Source organism: Atractosteus spatula, chromosome 8, assembly GCF_055471065.1.
Source record: "Atractosteus spatula isolate fAtrSpa1 chromosome 8, fAtrSpa1.hap1, whole genome shotgun sequence".
Taxonomy (NCBI): domain Eukaryota; kingdom Metazoa; phylum Chordata; class Actinopteri; order Semionotiformes; family Lepisosteidae; genus Atractosteus; species Atractosteus spatula.
The window spans coordinates 7,883,635-7,904,188 of NC_142713.1; the positions used below are offsets into that span (position 1 = coordinate 7,883,635).

Below are 20,554 nucleotides of genomic sequence, written 5' to 3' on the forward strand. Positions count from 1 at the left end.
AAATTGCTTTCAAACACTTCAGTAACTAGTACTTCTACTGTTCGAGTTAATATACAAATCTTTCTTTACCCATCCCAACATGTTAATTTCCTCTTTGCTAAACATTTTGGTAAAACTGACAATACTGCAGTTATTTCTTAGACTTTATGTGGTCTAAGTAATAAGCTGCCTGTTATCTCAGAGACACACCACAGAAGTCCAAAGGATTGTTCTTTTCCCGTTTCAATAGTGAAAAACTTAACATTAGTTTTTCACCTCTCTTAAACCCTCTAATATTCTTTTGTTCACAGTCTGTCCATGTTAACTACTGTACATGCTGTTTAATCATTGTATAAAGTGTTTTTCTCAGTATGTTTAAGTTATCTAGGTTAGTGCTATTTGAGACTGATTTACTTGATGAATTGTAGTTTGTCAAGTACCATATTCACAATGACAGAAAAGGTCCCAAACTGACTGTTCTGGAAGGGAGAAACTTAACCAAAAAGAAAAGGCTGATGTCAATGGCTTATGACTAGTTATGGTACTGTAACAACCCTGGGTCGTACTCCATTATGTTCCTTGACCAACCTACAGTAACGCTGCCAAAGCACAACCTTACCTTTGTGCATCTTAACAGTTGTGAGATGCAGAGGCCAGTTTGGGACCCCTCTGGGATCATTATCACTCATTTGTCTTTTCTCAGGGACAATAATATGGACCATTTCCATCTGCTGGACTTTTATGGTCTAATCTTGCACTCAACCCTCATTCTGCAGCTTTTAATAAACAGGCCTCACCATGAAGCTGAGGCCTCCTTACAGTACACTGCAGACATTAGACCAGTTAGTACAGTTCCATATCAGAACATCATAGTGGCTTCACCACACAACCTGCCATACAGTCCTCACGAATTCAAAAAGCCACAATGCAGGAATTGGAAGTACAGGTGTCTTTTTTCTTAAGTAAGGCAACTGCAATCAATTTTGGGCCCTAAACACAGCTCTTAAACCTTCTCTTGCATGGAAACGGGTAGCTATGCAGAGTTTTGAATTCAATTGGCTGGCAAGAACTCAGAATTCATAAAATAACAGCCACAGTTTTTATCAATAAGCTGCAAGAGTTAATTTAAGCAAACCTACAGTATTGACATCTTGTCAGTGTATACAGAGAAAAGGCAAATGCAAGACAGTTAAATTGTGAAACACATAGGGAAAACTGCATTTAAAATGTTACAATTAATATCCTAGGCACATTATAAAGAAAGCCAATTCTGCTGGCAACAAAGAAGCTAGAGACATTTACTGTACTGTTCAGGATCAAAGCAATAGCCAGTTAAGAGACTCCAATCATTACATTTTTTGAACAGAAGACTACAGGGACACTCAATTCAAGTAATCAAAATCTCAAAGAAACTAGCAGAAGCAATACAACACACACCTTTAGACAAAAGCAAAATATAAACTAAAGGTTACAAGGGGAGTTTAAGAAACTGCTAGATAACAGCTGCCAAATCAATTAGCAATAGTATTAGCAATGAAATAGGCTATATGGGTGCTATAAGGCAGTTATGTTACTTTTGTGAGCAGTCTCCATTTGCAATAGCAAGGCTCTGGGTACATCCACAAATTAATCACTCCATATTCTGCTAGACCTTAAGTTTTGGATTGTTCATAACTTTTGTTTAACCCTGTACCTAGCATAAGGCAGGCAAACATTCTTTAATACCTTCCTACACAGATGCTCCTACCATTGCTATTAGCTACCTACACCCCCCCCCCAAAAAAAAACTAGTAAATAGTTAACACCCAACACCCCTTATAAACAATAAAAAATCTACCACCCACGTGAAAATGCAAACACCCCAGGCTGTTAGTCAATTAAACACTATGTGAAGCTATTAGTATTCCGTTTGGGCGACAACGAGTAGACGCGTGTGGAACTCTGCCACTCCATTCTCACGCTGAATGAATTTCACAGCAACGGTGTCAAATAGATACCAATATTAAGGAAAATTACCGATCAAAATGACTGTGCGTCGATTTCAGAGATTTAAAATAATTTGTGGATTTTTTTCATTTTATTTTTTGTTTCCCAAAGTAACCTAAGGCAGATGTGTGGTGTAGCAGTTAATTTTAGGGAAGGTAGAGGTTCATATTTTTACCCCCCGATACTATATAAACGGTTAGGCAAAATAAGTTACTTATCACTTAATAATAATAATAATAATAATAATAATAATGTCAAAGTTATTAGATCTCACCTGAAGAAGGCTTCACAGCCGAAACGTTGTGTTTTCTCTCTTTTCTTATCAGCATGGAATAAACCAATTGCTTGTTCTTTTGCATACGTTACACTTATTTGGCTACTTCTATTCGCTTTCCTTTTCCTATTTTCTTAAGTCTTGTACTAGATTACAGGCGTTTTTAAGTGGGTTTGTTTAGATTTTAAAGAAAACTATCGGAACAAAAAAATTAAATCTGCCGTAATAGTAATTTTAAAAGCGTACTGTAGTTAATGCCTGCCATTGGGGGGCGTATCGACGTGAAGTCAGAGACTTTCTTCTAAGTTTGTCCCTGTTGGCTTGCCGTAGATCAATAATGGCTACTTCTACAATGTGTACAGCAGTTTCGTCCTTGTACCGTATAAATTGTCATTTTTTGGGAATGCATACATTAAATCCCATCTGCAGAGGTTCTGTTTATTCCACGGCACGCTTTCTCAGTACGAACACAGGTCAGTATCACAGCTGTAATGGTGTGCAGCGTCGCTCAGTGTGTAAGGTCATGTCATGCCTTTTGCTGCAACGATATTGAATGTGTAGAGTTGGTGGCTCAAAAAAAAAACAAACCAGTATAAGAATATGCTTGTATGTAATGTATCCTTTTTGAATTAAAAAAAAAAGAACTGAAGTCAGTTTTCAGAGTATTTGTGGAAACGACGCTTTAATTGCATGAATGTTTAAGTCAGATTTTAAACTTTAGATTGTGTACTGTAGTTGTACGTAATAGTTCATAGGATTTACGTTTCTCTTTCGATTGCCCTTAGCTTTATACCATCTATGGTTTAGCATGTTGCCTATAGACTATCTGGTTGCGTGTCCTCTTTTTGTATTAAATTGAAATTGTGGACAAGCGCAGTACTGTTTAAGAATTGCTATATATATACACAATATATGGTGAAAGGATTTTCACTTTGTAGGTTATTTAATCAATTTTTTAAGGAAACTACTTACAACGACTTACAGTATTATATTCTAACGTAAAACCTGACAATCGTGACATGAATGCTGTTGTATTAACACTTCCTTTGTGATAAATCATTTCGAACGGTGACGCTTGATGTAGTCTGTGCAACCAAAGTGGAAATTGATACCAGAAAGTACACTGTATAGACTAATGGTCGTATCTGGCAAAATAATAATTTATTTTTATAAATAGGCGTTACAACACGGGGCAGCCGAGGGCATCTGGGACAAAGATCAAAAAGAGAGGTGAGAAACATCTTGTCTGATGTTTAAGTTGTATTCTTCCACTGTTATGTAACCCACAAACCTTTATCCTGACAGTCATGGAAACAGCTGAGATAAATATGCCATGTGGAGATGGAAACCATCTTTATACTGTTCACGTCCAGCAAAATGTGCAACTAGTGATGAGAAAGAATCCATTCTAACTGCCTTCATCATTTTTCCAGTTCTGATCTGCAGTGCCTTCTGAATGAATTGGGCTACTAGGGCAAAACATTTTTACAGTTAGTTTTAAAATAGTTAATATTAATAATATAAGTATGTGACAAATTTTATACTAATCCTATGCATGCATTAATCATATCAGAACAAAATCATACTTCATGCTTGATCCAGAGATTAGGATCATAAGCATTAGGGTACATTCAAATCTACTTCAGAGTGTAAACCTCAGTATTTGCTTGTATATCCCTTTAAGGCAATAAGTACATGAAGTCTGTGACCCATTGAATTAATAAAACTTGTGGTTGAAACTTGAAATGCTGTTCTAAGCCTCCACTGCAGTCCCTTTGAATTCTTGCCTGTTTACAGATTTCATTTTCCTTCAGCAAAAACTAAAATGTGTTCTCACTTTGATTACGATCAGGGTATTGACTTGGCCAGACAGATTTTTCACTTTTTCTTTCCCTCATGAAAAACATGATAGCATTGGCCATATTTTGAGTGATGCTACAAGCGGTTTCTTCTACTTATTTTCTGCCATCATTATGATAAGGTTAAGTGATCCAGTTTCCATAGGTAGCCATTCATCAATGTCCAGTCCATTACTTAAACCATGCTTCACAGATGAGGTAGATATATTTGGAGCGTGTTCCATTCTTTTCATCACGTTAACCATTCCATAACTTTGGTAAAGTTTGATCTTGGTCTTATCTTTGCATAACACTTTTGTTTAATTGACTAAATCTACAGAAAATTTAAGTTAATCTTGTGGAACTATGCATGCAGATTTGGAGATTACAGTAATGGCCCAATTTAAAAATCTACAGTACACAATTCCAAAATAGTTCAACAATGACTTAATGGTAAGAACAGTGAAGCAATAAACACAAATTAACCTGTAAGAGAGTTTCTCAGTTTAGATTAAAGGATTTCTTCATAAATTCAGTCGTAAAGAGCATATATTTTCCCCGATCAGCTACAGTATGTTAAAATACAGAAAGCCACTTGGCAGCATTTCTAGATATGAGATGCTTTCTTCTGTGGGTGGATTAATGTTTATTTAAACTTTTAATATGAATCTATAATCAAAATGTAGTGAGGACTGAAATCTGTAAAATGATTCTTTTCTACGTAAAAATATAGCGTGGAAGACGCAAACGTCTTGTGGTGCATTAGGCTGTTTGTTTTACTAGATCTCCTTAAAACAGTCGTGTCATTTTGCGCCATTAACTGTGTGATTTACCCGATCTGAGATCTGAACCATACTAAAATACTCTTCTTAATCAATTCATGACATGTTCGTGCACAGCCTGGAGAGCCCAGGACTGAAAAGATGGCAGTGGACCAAGACTGGACCAGTGTGTACCCTACGGCAGCACCTTTCAAGCACGGCACAGTGCCTTTGCCCGTGCGTATGGGCTACCCTGTCAAGAGGGGAGTTCCCCCAGAGAAGAAGGGAAATCTGGAGCTCATTAAAGTAAGTGAATTGCTTCCCTCACCCTGGGTTGCGTTCTTGTGTAGTTTGATCTTTTTCTCATGCCTTCTTTTCTGTCTTTGCATCATTTAATCATTTTTGCTTTGTCTTCATGTGTTGGTCGAGGGCAGTATTCGAAAATCCGTTAAACTCAATTTACATGTTTTGGCAAAAAAAAGAAGCTAGCGTTGCTGATTTTGCCAAATTTAATTATGTAACAAATTTTGTTAATTACTAAATACAGTACTATTAAAGTCATTAAAAACCAATGTCCTTAAGTTTTAACATTTGTTTACATTTTTTTCCCCCCATAAGGGTATTTTGTACAAGAATAATATTGCCAATATCCTTTGTTGCTGTTGCATTTTCATGTTTCTTTTCTATGTAAAGAGATTTCTGCAATTGATTTTTGCTTCAGCTTTGAGAATTTAAGACTTAAAAATATAGAAAGCAGTCGTTGGGTCTTCTCAATATTCCACTGCCCCAAGTTACAGTAGATTTGTCTGGTGCTGCTAACATCATTAGTTTGATTTTAAAGTAATAAAAAGATTGACCAGCAAGGGAGAAGCAATATTGTGATGCAGATAGCATATAAACAACAGTTGTTGCTACTGTAGTGTTTCCCTAAGGTTCTGCAAGTTCAGAAGGAGAAAGGATTGTAATCAGAAATTGCGACATTGTGTACAAAGATTTTTTTAGGCCCCAGTTTGGGCCTAGGTTGTGAATAGTCACAGGACAGAAAATCTTTCAGTTGTACTTACTTTTTTTTTTTACCCCCCAAAAATCTTTCAGATTCCAAACTTCCTGCATTTGACGCCAGCAGCTATAAAAAAACACTGCGCGGCTTTAAAACGTGAGTAGAACTTTACATCATTTTGGAGAGCTCATTTGCCATGGTCCTGGAGGATCACTCTTCTACTGTTTTGTTACAGCTAACCTCTCAATTATAAAATTAAACCCTTAATAGACTTAATTTTAAACTTTTTGGGTGGTTTGTAAACATGTGGTTGTCATAATTATTGCATTTTTTACATGCATATTGTGAAAATTCCATACTTCTGAATAAAATTAAATGTTCAAATCTTCCAGTCAGACACATTGATAGTTCAATTGATAGTTCAAGGCTTCACTTGATTAAGCTCATCTAAAACTAAAACCAGCAGGCACATGGGCCTTCAGGACTAGGATGGGGAACCCTGCCTTAGATTACTGGCCTCATTAAAATGTATATACTGTATGTGGAACAGAGTCTTTAAAAAAAGACATTGTTTTAAAGAAGGTCTTAAATATTAATTTTCTGGGTGATGTATTTCATTATACTGAGACAGCTACTGAGAATAATATAGCCATTGACAATTATACTTGTCAAGAACTGTAATGTCAGGTAGTCTGACGCCACAGGATTCTTTACAAAACAGTGCAATTTGAAATGGACCTATAGTTATAACTACTATGCAACGACAGCTACAGCTTCGTAAGTCTGAATCTATACTTCTCTATTTCTAGCGTTCTGTACAGAGTGGCCTGAAGCTTTGGACAGCAGCGCTAAGTGTGAGGAACACTTTCCTATTCAAGTGAAGACCACAGACTATGTGTCGGCAGGACTCTCTCTTAGGAACCCAAACGCCAGAGTGGTGACTCTGACTGTAAGTATAAACTTTGGGTGACTTTTGGCAGCAGGCTGGAAGTCCCCCGTGTGGCTTTGAGCTTTGTTTAAATGCAGAGGTGTATTGGACCTGGAGGGACGTTGTGTTGGCAAATTTAAAAAGTTCTCCTTAGAGTAGCAGCACCTGAAAGGGCTAGGAGTTGTCAAATTGGTCCAATTAAGGCAGTAACCAGCTGGTCACTGCTGGTCAAGTTGGAATGAAAGTTTTCACAGGTTGAAAAGTTGATGGCTCTGATATGCACATGCCATGATGATACGGACTGTAAAGAAATATGATCCTCCCAGAACTCTGTGCTGCCTTTACCTAGCATACAGGTATGCATTTAGGATTCTCTCCCCTAGCATCTGTAAAATGTGAATTTTCTGAACATGTTTTGCCTTAGCTCACACGTGAAGAGCCCATTGTCATACCGCAATAATTTCTTTTGCATAAAATACCTTAGTTAATGATATGGTCTTATCACAACCTAAGAAACCATAATCTAAAAAGAGTGGTTTGTTCAAATCTAAGCAGTGATATGACAGCAGCCATTCTTGAATTCCTTTATAAATATGACATCCTTAAAGGGAAACTGTGTCTGTTACCATCTCAGAGCTTAAGACGCAAAGGACATTCCCATGCACATATATATTGTTCCAGATTAAAACGTCAAATTCGAAGAATTCTACACTGAGTATTTTTAATCACTTCAAAGTTATTTTTCAAACATGTAGTTTACATGGATACATGCTAAAAGTAACCCAAAGATCAAGGTTTAGCTAACCTTAAGTTAAAATTGTCTATGCACTAAAAACAGCTGCCTTAAAGAGGATTGTAGCATTAATCTACAGGTTCAGTCCAGCTGGTTTAATTTCACAGGAAGCTGTCTAATTCACTCAGTATATATGAGACACTCATTTTCCTTTGTGGGAATAATCTTTGAGAAAATATTCCATTTGCCACATCACTTTGCCATTATCCCCCTATTTCCAAGAGTTGTATATAGTGCCCTCTATAAGTATTGGGACACTGAAGTCAAAATCACTCTTTTCTGTATATTCAAATATGAGGTGAAAAGGTGAATGAGGCAAAGTACAGAATGTCACCTTGTATTTCTTGGTGTTTCTGTGCTTATATGTTATGCCATTTTAAAATAGCTGCACTTTTGGTGTTCAATCTCCCCATTTCAGGTGAGCATAAGTATTGGGGCAACTGGCTGCCAGGTGTTTATTATCAGTTGGGTGTTTTTTTCTTGCAGATTATGCATGTAAAAGAGCTGTTAATGTGAAGTGTTGGATTTAGCCTTTAATCTTCCCTTTGAGGTCAGTAGGTCTAAACCAACATGGGAAAAAAAAGAATTCGGTCAGAACTACAGCAGAGAAACTGGGCATAACAAAAATCAACAATTCGGAATATCTTGAAAGAGAAAGAAACCACTGGTGTACTTAGTCAATGACTAGGTTGGCCTAGGAATGCATGGCAGTTGATGATAAAGATGATCAGAGCTGTGAGGAAAAACTGTAAACAGTTGGCACTGAAATTAGCTACCTCCAAAATACGGGGGTGAAGGGGTCACAATTTACACCTGCCAAAGTCTTTTGTTAACAGTAGGCTTTAAAATTCTGTTGTCATCAGCAGCCAACATAGACTGCAGAGGCCAGATTGCAGTTTGCTAAAAAGTACAGAGATGAGCCATTGCAGTTCTAGAACAGAGTGTCATGGACAGATGAGACCAGGATAAACCTCTACCAAAGTGATGGCAAATTGAAAGTGTAGAGAAAGGAACGAACCGCAGACCGGAAAATACCTCCAGACTCATTGGTCAGCACTGCATCATGCAGCAAGAAAATGACTCAAAAAAAATAACTGCCAACACAACCAAGGAGTTAAGATTTTCCACCCCTTTTTCTCTTAAAATGGGCCAAGTCAATCTCTTGATTTAAGTCCAGTGGAGCATGCATTACACTTGCTGAAAAGGAGGTTGAAATCAGAAATCCCCCAAAACGAATAGCAACTGAAAAATGGCTGCAGCAAGGCATCTCTGAAGAAACCAAGAGGTTTGTCAATGGGTTGCTGGTTTGATGCAGTTATTGAGTGCAAAGGATTTGCAACCAAATACTAAGTTCTATACTGCTTTAAGTTACTTTGTCCCAGTAACTATGGTTGCATAAAATGGGGGATGGAACACAAAACATGGTACTGTTCTAAAATGTATATACACAAACAGTATAAAATGTGATATTCTGTTCCTTTGCCTTACATTCATCTTTTCATCTCATCTGAATTACTTGAGTAGCAATCTTGACTTTAATAAACAGTGTCCTTTAAAAACTACTGGGACGGTAGTTTTACTTTAATCAATAACAAGTCCAAAGTCCTTTAAATGTATAGAAGTTGTTTTGCCTTAAACATGTGGTTTTACACAGATAATAAGCAGTGTAGTGTTTTAGCACAGGTAAGGCATTTTGTTTCTAGCAATCAATCCTGCACATTTAAGAAATATGGAAGAGATGACTGGTAAAAAATAGTATGCAATTAAGAGCTTCTTGACTGTGAACCCTGACATCACTGTGCTATGCACCATTAAATATTATAATAATTGCTTACACTTATATAGCGCTTTTCTGGACACTCCACTCAAAGCGCTTTACAGGTAATGGGGACTCCCCTCCACCACCAAACAATGTGCAGCATCCACCTGGATGATGCAATGGCAGCCATAGTGCGCCAGAACGCTCACCACACATCAGCTATCAGTGGGGAGGAGAGCAGAGTGATGTAGCCAATTCATAGATGGGGATTATTAGGAGGCCATGATTGGTAAGGGCCAATGGGAAATTTGGCCAGGACGCCGGGGTTACACCCCTACTCTTTTCGAGAAACGCCCTGGGGTTTTTAATGACCACAGAGAGTCAGGACCTCGGTTTTACGTCTCATCCGAAGGACGGCACCTGTTTACAGTATAGTGTCCCCGTCCCTATACTGGGGCATTAGGACCCACATGGACCACAGGGTGAGCGCCCCCTGCTGGCCCCACTAACACCTCTTCCAGCAGCAACCTTAGTTTTTCCCAGGAGGTCTCCCATCCAGGTACAGTACTGACCAGGCTCACACCTGCTGAGCTTCAGTGGGTTGCCAGTTGTGAGTTGCAGGGTGATATGGCTGCTGGCTACATTGTTTCATATAATGGGCCAATAGCAAATGGATTTTTGTTACAATCTCATGGATATCAAAAAGGTATGTTATAAGAGCTGTTAAATCCAAAATATCCACATACTGTATCCATATTACATCAGTGTCATGGAAGCTTTAATTTGTCCTGCCAAGTTTTTTTTGCAGTGAATAGTATGCATTGTTTATATTAAGCATGCGTCCCTTTTAATATTGTAATGTAAAGCAATGCTGAATCATTCTTTGAAGACAACAGGAGAAGCCAGAGTTTTTATAGCATTATCAGCTTGATTGTTTTTTTACACATTTGTGGAGATAAAATGTCTCTCCATTGTCCGATGATTTTCAATAGAACAAGTCTTCCCTAGTGTCCACTTAGCAAGAAGAAATAATACCATGGATGGGGATATACTGTTTTAACTCACCCTGACACTCATTAATAAGGCTTAGCAGATAAATCACAATGAGCAACAAATAAGAACCAGGAGTGCATTTGCATTTTGAAGGTCAAGTTGTCCAGCCTGAACATCGATGACCATGCGCGGAAGAAGCTCATTAAACTTGTGGGAGACCGATACAACAAGAAGACAGACATGCTTACCATCACCGCAGACAGGTATGACATGCGGTAGCACACACCACCTGCATAACCTTGTTGGGAAGAATGTCTGGACCCATGCTGTCCAGCTCTTTTAAAATTCTTTCTCCAGTTTACAAGACTTTTTTTTGTGCCACATCTGTCTGTACAAAGCATGTTCTTAAGACAATAGTGTGGTTATGCCCCACCTGCAAAATGTTAATTGTCATGTATTACCATTTATCAAAATGTTATATTTATCAGTTTTGCCAAATGTATTTGTATAGTACAGAACCCCCCCCCCACCAGTCACCTGATGAAATTTTATCTTGCCTTTGTATTATTTGATTATACAAGCTGAGCCATAGTTTTTGCAATAATATGGCAAACCTCTGTTTGTCTGACCCACAAAAACCCAGATATTAACCATATTTTTGGAATATCCGTTTACTATCTTTCCTGACGTTACACAATGCTTTGTCACAATCTGTTGAGATTAAGCCTGTTTGATGTTGTGCATGTTGATTTAAGATTCATAAATCAGTCACAGAGCTAAAATGTGGAATATGTAAGATACCAAAATGTACTTCTTTTTCTAGGTGTCCACTAAGACAGCAGAATAATGACTATGCAATGTATCTCCTGACTGTTTTATATCATGAGTCCTGGGTAAGGATGTTTCTTTTTGCCTCTGAAGTTTTCACCTTCAATTGATTATTTAAAAAAAAATGTACACGTTATATTAATTTGGTAGTTTTACCAAATTTATTAGTATAGTACAGAAAACTGTTTTTGTGTTTAATTATACAAGCAAGTAAACATTTCTAGGCTACAGTTGTTATTCACTAAAGAATCGGTTGCTTTTCTTCGTGATATTTTACATCAAACTGGAATTGAACACCTACCACAAGTACACAAAAAGTAAATAATAAATCAAATACTGAAACCATTTACCAACAATTATACTGCATAAAATACACAGCTAAACTCATTCTGCTACTGTATAACACTTTATTAAAATCTGTCTGACACGGTACCACATGTAACATTTTAGTTCATTTTTCAAAAACAGATTCCAGGAAACAAACATGGCTTTGTATGAGAATTTATCAGCTTGTAATTTTTTTTTTTTTTTTACCCAGAAACACCAGCTAATGTGTATTGTCCTTGTAAGTAGCACAGGCATTATTAGTTTAATTGAAGACTGAAGTTGGTAAATGAAACCCAGCTGTTTTTTAAAAATTGTCCATAATTCACATATAAAGATAGTCAGCGAAACTTAAGGCCACCACTCCTCCAGTCACATAGTGGTTTCAGTAGAATTCTGTCGAAGTCCTGGGATGTCCCGACCTGGTCCTGGGGAGACAGGTTCTTCATTTCAGCTTGCTTTTTTATGCTGTAGACCAGCTGGTTAGGGACTTAGCTGGACCAGCTCTTCAGGTCCAGCTTCAACGCTGCTGCTTTGACACTGGCCAAACCGAGACCAGGATCGAACAACCTTATACCAAGATATTAATTTGTTTCACCTAAACTGATTAATGCCCATACAGGTCCAACAAAATGGCTGTTCTTTGATCCCCCCACCAAAGCTGAAGGCTTGCACCTTTTTAAGCGGTTTCTCTCACAACCCATGTGGTTAAAAACAGGGGTCCATAGAACTGTAGGAGATCCCTAAAAAGAGAATGAAAGCACTCCATTGCATTTCTGGTTACATGGGAAAAATCGACTATGGACAGCAGTAATGATTCTACCAACACAGAGCTGTTATTTTAAAAAGTTTAGTTAACAAACATTATTGGTAGTAATAAGACGTAGATCTGACTATTCAAGAGTCAAGTGTAAATGGGGGGGTTCTTGTTGAAAGCTATTTCTCAGAAAGGCTTATCCTAGCTGGAAAAGTTGGGGAAAAACCCTTGTTTTCCAAACTATAAGCCATGCGTTTGCACTTTCACCTTTCACCTTTGCAGCCTTCTCCAGTTTAGAGTGTTCATAAACCCGTTTAATTGCTCAAAGACTAGGAACCAATGGTTGTAGGAAGTGCTGACAGATTCAAGTTTCCAGTCTGAGAGAAGAGCCGGTATTGAAAGAAAGCCTTACTCCTTGCACTTGTTTAGAGGCCGTCATCTTCCTGTGCCTCTACCGTTACTGGGTTACACAGAACGTGGTTACCCGATACATTCTGGCCGATGGCTTCCCAGGGATTGAATATACGTTAAAAGCTTCTTGGTTAAAAGGCCATCTTTTTGTAACCTTTCAGCAACCGCATGAATATTTCACAGGGGCATCAATCACCTGTAATTGTGTTTGATTCCCATAAAACATTAACTGGGATTGCTGTGACACGTGTGACTTTTTTCCATGGTCGTTGTAATCCCTTTGCTAACAGACTCCATGAAAAGATGGCAGCATCACTCGGAGCTGAAGTGGCGTCCGCAGCGCCAGTTTTTAAATTGGAGCGGCACTAATCCCCTTACCTGCCCTGTCTCCGAGCCAAAAAAAAAAAGATGTAAAAACAAAGGAGAGCACAACATGGTTTACAATCACGTAAATACACTGCAAGTATCAATGTGGAAAATCCATTTAGTTACGTGGATGTTTAAGGCTTTTTTTTTTTGCCAGTGTGGTCATTGCATCTAAATCCCGGGAGGACTGTAAAATGTAGCTGCCGTTTTAGAGGAAGGTTGCAAAAGTATTAGTAAACTGAAAGAATCCCTTTTTTGGTCTTAAAACTGAAAACAAGAAACATCATTAAATGATCTATTAAGTGCATCTTTTAGTTGGAGATGAATTTATTGTAGTTAAACTATACTCTTATCTCTTAGAACTTGTTTTAGAGTTCTCTTAGAACTTGTGCAGCCATATCACTCTGCAACTCACAACTGGCAACCCACTGAAGCTCAGCAGGTGTGAGCCTGGCCAGTACCTGGATGGGAGGCCTCCTGGGAAAAACTAAGGTTGCTGCTGGAAGAGGTGTTAGTGGGGCCAGCAGGGGGCGCTCACCCTGCGGTCCATGTGGGTCCTAATGCCCCAGTATAGTGAAGGGGACACTATACTGTAAACAGGTGCTGTCCTTCGGATGAGACGTAAAACTGAGGTCCTGCCTCTCTGTGGTCATTAAAAATCCCAGGGCGTTTCTCGAAAAGAGTAGGGGTGTAACCCCGGCGTCCTGGCCAAATTTCCCATTGGCCCTTACCAGTCATGGCCTCCTAATAATCCCCATCTATGAATTGGCTACATCACTCTGCTCTCCTCCCCACTGATAGCTGATGTGTGGTGAGCGTTCTGGCGCACTATGGCTGCCGTCGCATCATCCAGGTGGATGCTGCACATTGGTGGTGGTGGAGGGGAGTCCCCATTACCTGTAAAGCGCTTTGAGTGGAGTGTCCAGAAAAGCGCTATATAAGTGTAAGCAATTATTAATTATGAATTAATGGATATTCTGTACAGTCCTGCATTTAGACATTGAAAGGCTCCATTCCCAGTACTGTAATTGTAATTCCTTACAATTCCTGTAAGGAATTGCTGCAATGGTGCATTACCACTTTCATTTCTATTTAATGCAGCAAATAAGGATTTAGCTGGGGCTTTTTACGTGATGTAAAAATACTCTACTTAGTTGCTTCACTTAAAAGAATAATAGGGTGATGCATACAGTACACAGTGTTAATGCTTCTGGGATACATTGGCAATTATACCATCAGCAGAACATCATCAAGGAGTAACTCAATCACCAAGACGCATGTTCCTATTTAAGTGGAGAAACTGGAGACAGGCGGCAATGATGTGCCAGAACCAGTTACTGAGCTAACAAGTGAGTGACATGTTGCAGGTCAGGCGCCGGGCTCTTGATTGATTGAACAAGCAATGCAAGAGTACTGCCCTTGTGTCTGATGGAGAGAGTACTATAAATCGCTGCTGGCTGGTTTTTGGACCTAGTGACAGCGACATTCCATTTCGTGGGATAAAACGGCCGCAGGCAAATAGAAAAAAGGGGGCAACGTTTTGCAGTCTTAACCCATTTATTAAGAACACATTGACTCAAAAGAAATATAAAAAAAAATCTGATTCATTCCAAGAGCCAGTTACTGAACATGAACCAGTTGAATTGAGGTACTTTCTGATGAATTTCAATAGTTTGACGCCATACATTAAGTGTCTGTTTCATAATACATTTAAACATAACAGCTCACGTGAATATAGTGTTGGTAAATTCTGCTCGTTGTAACAGTTGTGTAGAAATACATTTGCATGATCTATAAAATGCACATACGTGATGAACTAAATTAATTTCTTCCTGAAGAGAATTATATATCTAATAGATCTGGTGCAGTCGCAGAATAATACCCATAACTGTAAAAATGATTGATCAATCAGCCTGGCAGTAGTGAAAAGAAAACATTTTATACAATGTAAATTTGGAAATCGATTTTACAAAACCTTTGAATGCATAATTCTACACTGTAACTAGTACAATACCATCGTAGCTTCTGTTAAGTTAACGACAGCCAAGATAAAGGATAAATGAAGCTGGAAAAATTAGGTACACATATGGAGCTTTTGTATTAGCAGGGGAAGTTAACTCCCATCCATTTTCCAACCACTTTATCCAATTCAGGGTCATGGGAGAGCCAGTACACACAGATACTCACACCTGGGCTGATTTTTCCAGATTCTAACCTTTGAACTGTGGGTAAAAACCAGAGCACCCAGAAGAAACTCATGCCAACGTGGGGGGGGGGGACATGCAAACTCCACACAGATGGCACACCAGCTCTGAAATTGACCCCAGGGCTCTAGTGCTGTGAAAGAGCAAGGAGTGACTTGAATGTTTTTTTACTTCTACTATTCGGAGGGGAAAGAGTTCAGTATTTTGGTGTTATTTTTTAAACCAGTTTTCTAATGTCTGTGCCATTTGTATAGCATGAGAGGTGTGCTTCTGAAGGCATTTAAACTGTTAGTTCATTTCAGTATATACTGTAGATATTGCTGTGCAACAAAGGTGTTTTTATTATTTGCGAGCAACAGTCAGTCCTGTTCTGGTGCCAGTGACTGTTTATTAAACTGTACAGTATTTCAATTGGTATACTGCCCTCAAGTGGTGCGACCTAGCACACAAAAGTTTGTGTTGGAAAGCTTGTTAGTACTTAGAAGTCATGGATCTAATTTAGATCTCATTTGAGGTTTCTTTCTCCATATGCTACTGCTTCACAGCTTTGCAAAACTTGTGACAACAGAAGAGGTCAATTTAAATCTTCAGTTTTGCCATTTTTTCCCCACATGCATAACCATTATGCCTTTTGAGTGCTGTAGAGGTTTTGCGATTCCTAACAAGCAAGGCATTGACTTTAATGCAAATTGAGACAGTAGAAAATGAGGTAGACCACATGAAATCTATATAAAGCAAAAAACTGAAATGGTAATAAAGATTTAAACAAAATGGAATCTGTTCACTCAGAAGCACGTGTGATTCTGTATCATACTGAAAACTTCTGCCCTTATACGAAAAATTGCTATTAAAAGTATTACGTTATTTAAAATGCAGGCCAGTAGCCAGATTTATTTCATTTTTATTATACCTTGACTTTGTCCTTGCTGCGATTTCACTAGTTTAATATAGAATCCTCTTATTTTGAGATTTGTTTTTAAACTGCTGGATTACCAATGTCAGCATTGAATTTGTATGGAAGAAATAAAAACATTTAATACTAGACTGGATTTATACAGGCATTTCTAACACTGAAATGTATCCATTCCAAAACTCATATGCTACACGTACACCATTTTAAGCTTTGTCATTGTGGTCATAAAATGTTCATAGGTAGGAACTTCATTAAACCCTTGTGGGAAATTCACTTCATTTCTGGTAAGCACCATTTACCAGATGCTGAGTGGCACAAGAGCCCTGCATGTTATGAAATGGTTAATGGGCATTATATTGTCTGATGCCCTTTGGATACAATGGTGGGTACGGTGTTGGTAAAACATGATGGAAGCAGACCGAGAACACCTTGGACTAGGGTAATTTAATCAACTAAAAGAGCCCTTTGTTAGGTACTCTGATTGATTGTAACTCCTTACTGCAGTGTAATACAGCCCTCTTTCTGCTAAATCCGTAATGTGCTAATCTGGATCACAGTCCCATCTGCTCACTTAACTGGAACAGGGAAGTTAGGGCAGTAGGAAGGGATAAAATCAGGATCGTTACAGCCCATTCTTGCGATAGGTCTGGAAAAACTCCTTTAATAATTAGATCTAAACTTATAGCAGCAAAGAGTGGGACCAACATGTTATTTCTTCCCATAAGTGTGAATCTATACTGATCACATGCTCAAAACAATTATATTGTGTCCTGCAAACATATTAGAACAGCAATTTCAACACTATAATCTTTGCAAATTGTATTTGTGATCTAGAGGTTATTATAAATTATATTAATCCAAAGTTGCAAATGAAGAAATTCTTGGATTTTATAAATGATTCTGTTATGCATTCTAAGCAAATTCTGAAGCATATGGTAGGTTATGTTGGGGAGTTCTGACTTCACCATAAGAACAGGTAAGAGCTTAAGGTCTCTGTGGCAAAGCATGTCAAATAACAGGAGAGCTCAGTGGCTCAGCCAGTATGCAGTTATTTCCTCAAAGGGAAATGTAAACAAACACTGACGTTTACAATTTGAAATTTAGGGTGTTTGAAAGGGTTGAACATGAAGTATGGTTTTATTCTAATAGGATACAGGTTTTTATGATGTTTTTGATGTAGTTCTTATGCATTTTAAGTTGAGGGTTAAAAACACAAATTGCTTGACTGTAAAGTAATAGTCTTGCTATTGCCATCTTGGTACTTTTGGACGGTACAGCATATTTTTTAGTCATATCAAAGAACAATATTAATTTGAACACGATTAGGAAGACTACAGATATAACAGCAAAGACGGACCAAAAATAATTCAAAAGTTTTCCCAGTGGCTACAATGTGCCTTTGCTGTCCCAATACTGTATCTGTATGTGGTGTTTGTATACAGTATATAGAGAGAAAGATACTTGATATCAGTTAAAAAAAAATCACTATTTCTTTCTGTAACCAACCAAAAAAAAAGTCTAGAATTCATAGAAGTGATGTTAAAGGGCTTTGTACAGCACTGCAATGCACTAAATGTTGCATAGAAGTGTTCTTTAAGTTAGCAGTTAATTCTTAGCAGAAGAATTATATCATCAGGTTAGAAAAAGGAAGCTTACAGAGATTGGTCAAAGACAGCCCCTGCATTTTCTGTTTAGCTCACGTGGTCAAATCGAACAAGCATGCAGACCGTGAACACCCAGCTTATCATGTTAGGTTTTATTCATAGTAAATCAAACTTGAGGATTTTTGTAGGAGATGGTGCCCCAGGTAAAATGTTACTGCATTAAATAGTGAAAAGTGAAAAAATGAAACTTACAGAAAAAGGGTAAATGCTTACAATTTTACCATTTTCTTTGTTTGAAATTACTATATGAAATTCTCTCAAACCCTTTTGAGTTGCTTCACTAAATCTTTTCCTTATCACTAGCGTTTTACACAACAATCCTTTACAAACTACTGAAGAGATCAAAATGTGTTGCTCTTTAAATCGAGATCACCTTTATGGCGGAGAACTCATCATTAAATTGTGGACCTTTACAGCTACAGTAGAACAGGATCAATTTTGCATTTCTGTTCTGTTGTTTTCCCCTCTCATTAAATCACAGGAATCTCAGATTGCAAGAAAGGAATGTTGTGGTAATAAAAGATCCTTACCCACTTTTTAATATGAAACTATTGTGGGGGGGGGTGTAGAAATACTTTTTCTTTAGTCCTTATTACTCCACGAGATTTGGTCTTCCAACTAAAGCTTTTATAATTCAGGACTGCAAAAGAACTGTCCGCCCTGTATTTTTCTCTCTGCCGGTTGAGTTGATCTTATCAGTGGCCGACGGTAGGGCTACAGGCAAGGAGAGAAGGTTAATCCTGTTATCAGACCTCATCTACAAAATCCAAAGGGAAGGAGGCCCTCGCCACAGAGGATTTTCCTGACTAGATAGATGTAATGATGGTCATTAGTTCTGATTACGGTGGCTGGAAAAAGTTGCGGCTCGGCCACGTTATACGAGGGCAAACAATTGCGCTTTTGTCAGTGTAAAAAATGACGTGACTGTAGAAATATGAAGAGGCACTTTGTACCCAGGTAGAGGGTGTCTGGTGAGTAATGGAAACTCGCTCTATGTGAGGGATGCTTGCAGATCACTTTACATTATGGATTCTTGATAAAATGCAGAAGCGACCTTTCCCAGCAAGAGAGTGTAAAGTTTTACCTCTAGGCTGCGATTCAGGTGATGTTTAATATGAAAAACTGCTGCAGTTTGAGCACGTTCTTCCATGGCTAATGAGGGGGACAGTCAAATTTTATTCACAACCGGGCATCTTTTTTAAAATTTATTTTAAAGGCTTATTCCATGCTGAAAAGAGAAATTTCACTCTTTACTTGTTCCTTTGCAGCCAACGCATGCTGACGCAGCTACCTACTTGAACTACTTTGTTAACCTAGTACTAAATAGAGCCCGATAAAATTCATTTTATTGCAAATATCACTGAAAGGTTTGATTTGGACAAGAAATTTCTTGATACTTTAGAGTGCATTTTAACTTTGAAGGGCGCTCTCTGCACTGTATTCATTCTCTTATTAATTGCTGAATGAAGTAATCAAGCAAAATATGTAGAAATAAAGCATGAGAACCTGCTTCAGCACAGCTATGAGTTATCATTTACAAGGATTCCACCAAGCAGAAATGATCAACCTGTTGTTATCGGGTTTATGAAAGTCATTGTTAAACTCTACATTGTTTTCATGGGGCAGAAGGTGTGATTTTGAACAGCTCTCTGGATTTATGGCTGAATCCCGATACAGAGAGAAGCTGAATGCTGAAATGTAGCTGGATATTTTCTATATAAAAGTATTCAGTAGAGCTTGTCAAACAGTTTATGCATACATTGCCCACAGATTCCCACCTGACAATGTTTTGCCTTTTCCAGAAAACAGAGGGGTGGGAGAGTGAGAAGACCGAGGCAGACATGGAGAAGTACTGTTGGGACAACAGCGCCTCCCAGAGGAATGTGCTGGACACTCTCTTACGGATGAAGGGGCAAGAGGAGGCCTCGACAGCAGCCCAGGAGGAGCTTCTGAAGTCCGAGGCTGTACAGGACTACGGAGAGTCCATCACCAAGCTAAAGAATGAGGGGGAGAGCGAGAGCACCATCCGGCAATACAGAGAGTCTGTGAAGAAGCTGCTCTGCCTGTAGTCATCTGAACACAGGGACTGGCTGGAGCCTCACATTAGTCAGCTAGCAGTGCGTTATAGGGAACATTTCTGAAGAGTACAGTGATGCATCTGGAAGCCAACCTGAGGCATCGCATCTTGGCTTCTGCAGCCAATCTTTCTCATGGATTTGAACCTTCAAATGTAACATCCTGTATATTGTTTTCACTGTTACAATAAAGATAGTAAAAAGAAGTTTTGGGAAAAAAAATGTTATTCTATTGTATATCAAAATATACTGGGGGGGGAGTTGACTTTTTCTTTAACACTGATAATATTACACATTTCACATCTTTGGCCACAGTGGTAGCTACAGTAGATCCATTTAATAAAGCCAGCTGAGGTCAGAGCTTTAGACTTTAAGCCCTGGGTCTCATTTCCAATTGACATCCTCACAACTTTGGAATAAAACATCTTGAATTAACCAAGATGTTGCTAGGGAAAGTTGTTTTGGAAGCATCAGCAGTAAAATCTATAGTGTACTGTATTTTAATGCCAGATATAGGTTCTTCAGTGACACTGCTTTCTGTTGCTCAGGTTGGACCACTAGTTGGATGCTACATAGGAAGAACTGAAATTCACTCTTCAGTGCAGGGCTTCTTTATTTGACTGACTTGAAACTTTTGGCAACTATGTTACTCTTCTATACCAACATCACTTTCTTTTGCATTGAATTTTAAGTGAAGCTTT

The 20,554-nt window shown here is 38.3% G+C and overlaps 1 protein-coding gene across 1 annotated transcript; it reads left to right on the forward strand.

Moving 5' to 3' along the window:
* Positions 1–2,552: 2,552 nt before the first annotated feature.
* On the forward strand, positions 2,553–20,075 carry mrps35 (mitochondrial ribosomal protein S35). The gene is made up of 8 exons (XM_088923628.1): positions 2,553–2,712; positions 3,417–3,469; positions 4,977–5,144; positions 5,934–5,994; positions 6,648–6,787; positions 10,465–10,574; positions 11,135–11,204; positions 19,581–20,075. The coding sequence occupies exons 1-8, from the start codon at positions 2,577–2,579 to the stop codon at positions 19,845–19,847; spliced, it is 1,005 nt and encodes a 334-aa protein (XP_088779754.1). The 5' UTR covers positions 2,553–2,576; the 3' UTR covers positions 19,848–20,075.
* The last annotated feature ends 479 nt before the right edge of the window (positions 20,076–20,554 follow it).

Excerpts from the sequence above, each read along its gene's own strand:
- mrps35 (XM_088923628.1), top strand. The coding sequence starts at position 2,577 with ATGGCTACTTCTACAATGTGTACAGCAGTTTCGTCCTTGTACCGTATA. Across the intron at positions 5,995-6,647 it reads ACACTGCGCGGCTTTAAAAC|CGTTCTGTACAGAGTGGCCT; the intron begins GTGAGTAGAACT and ends CTCTATTTCTAG. Across the intron at positions 11,205-19,580 it reads TTTTATATCATGAGTCCTGG|AAAACAGAGGGGTGGGAGAG; the intron begins GTAAGGATGTTT and ends TGCCTTTTCCAG.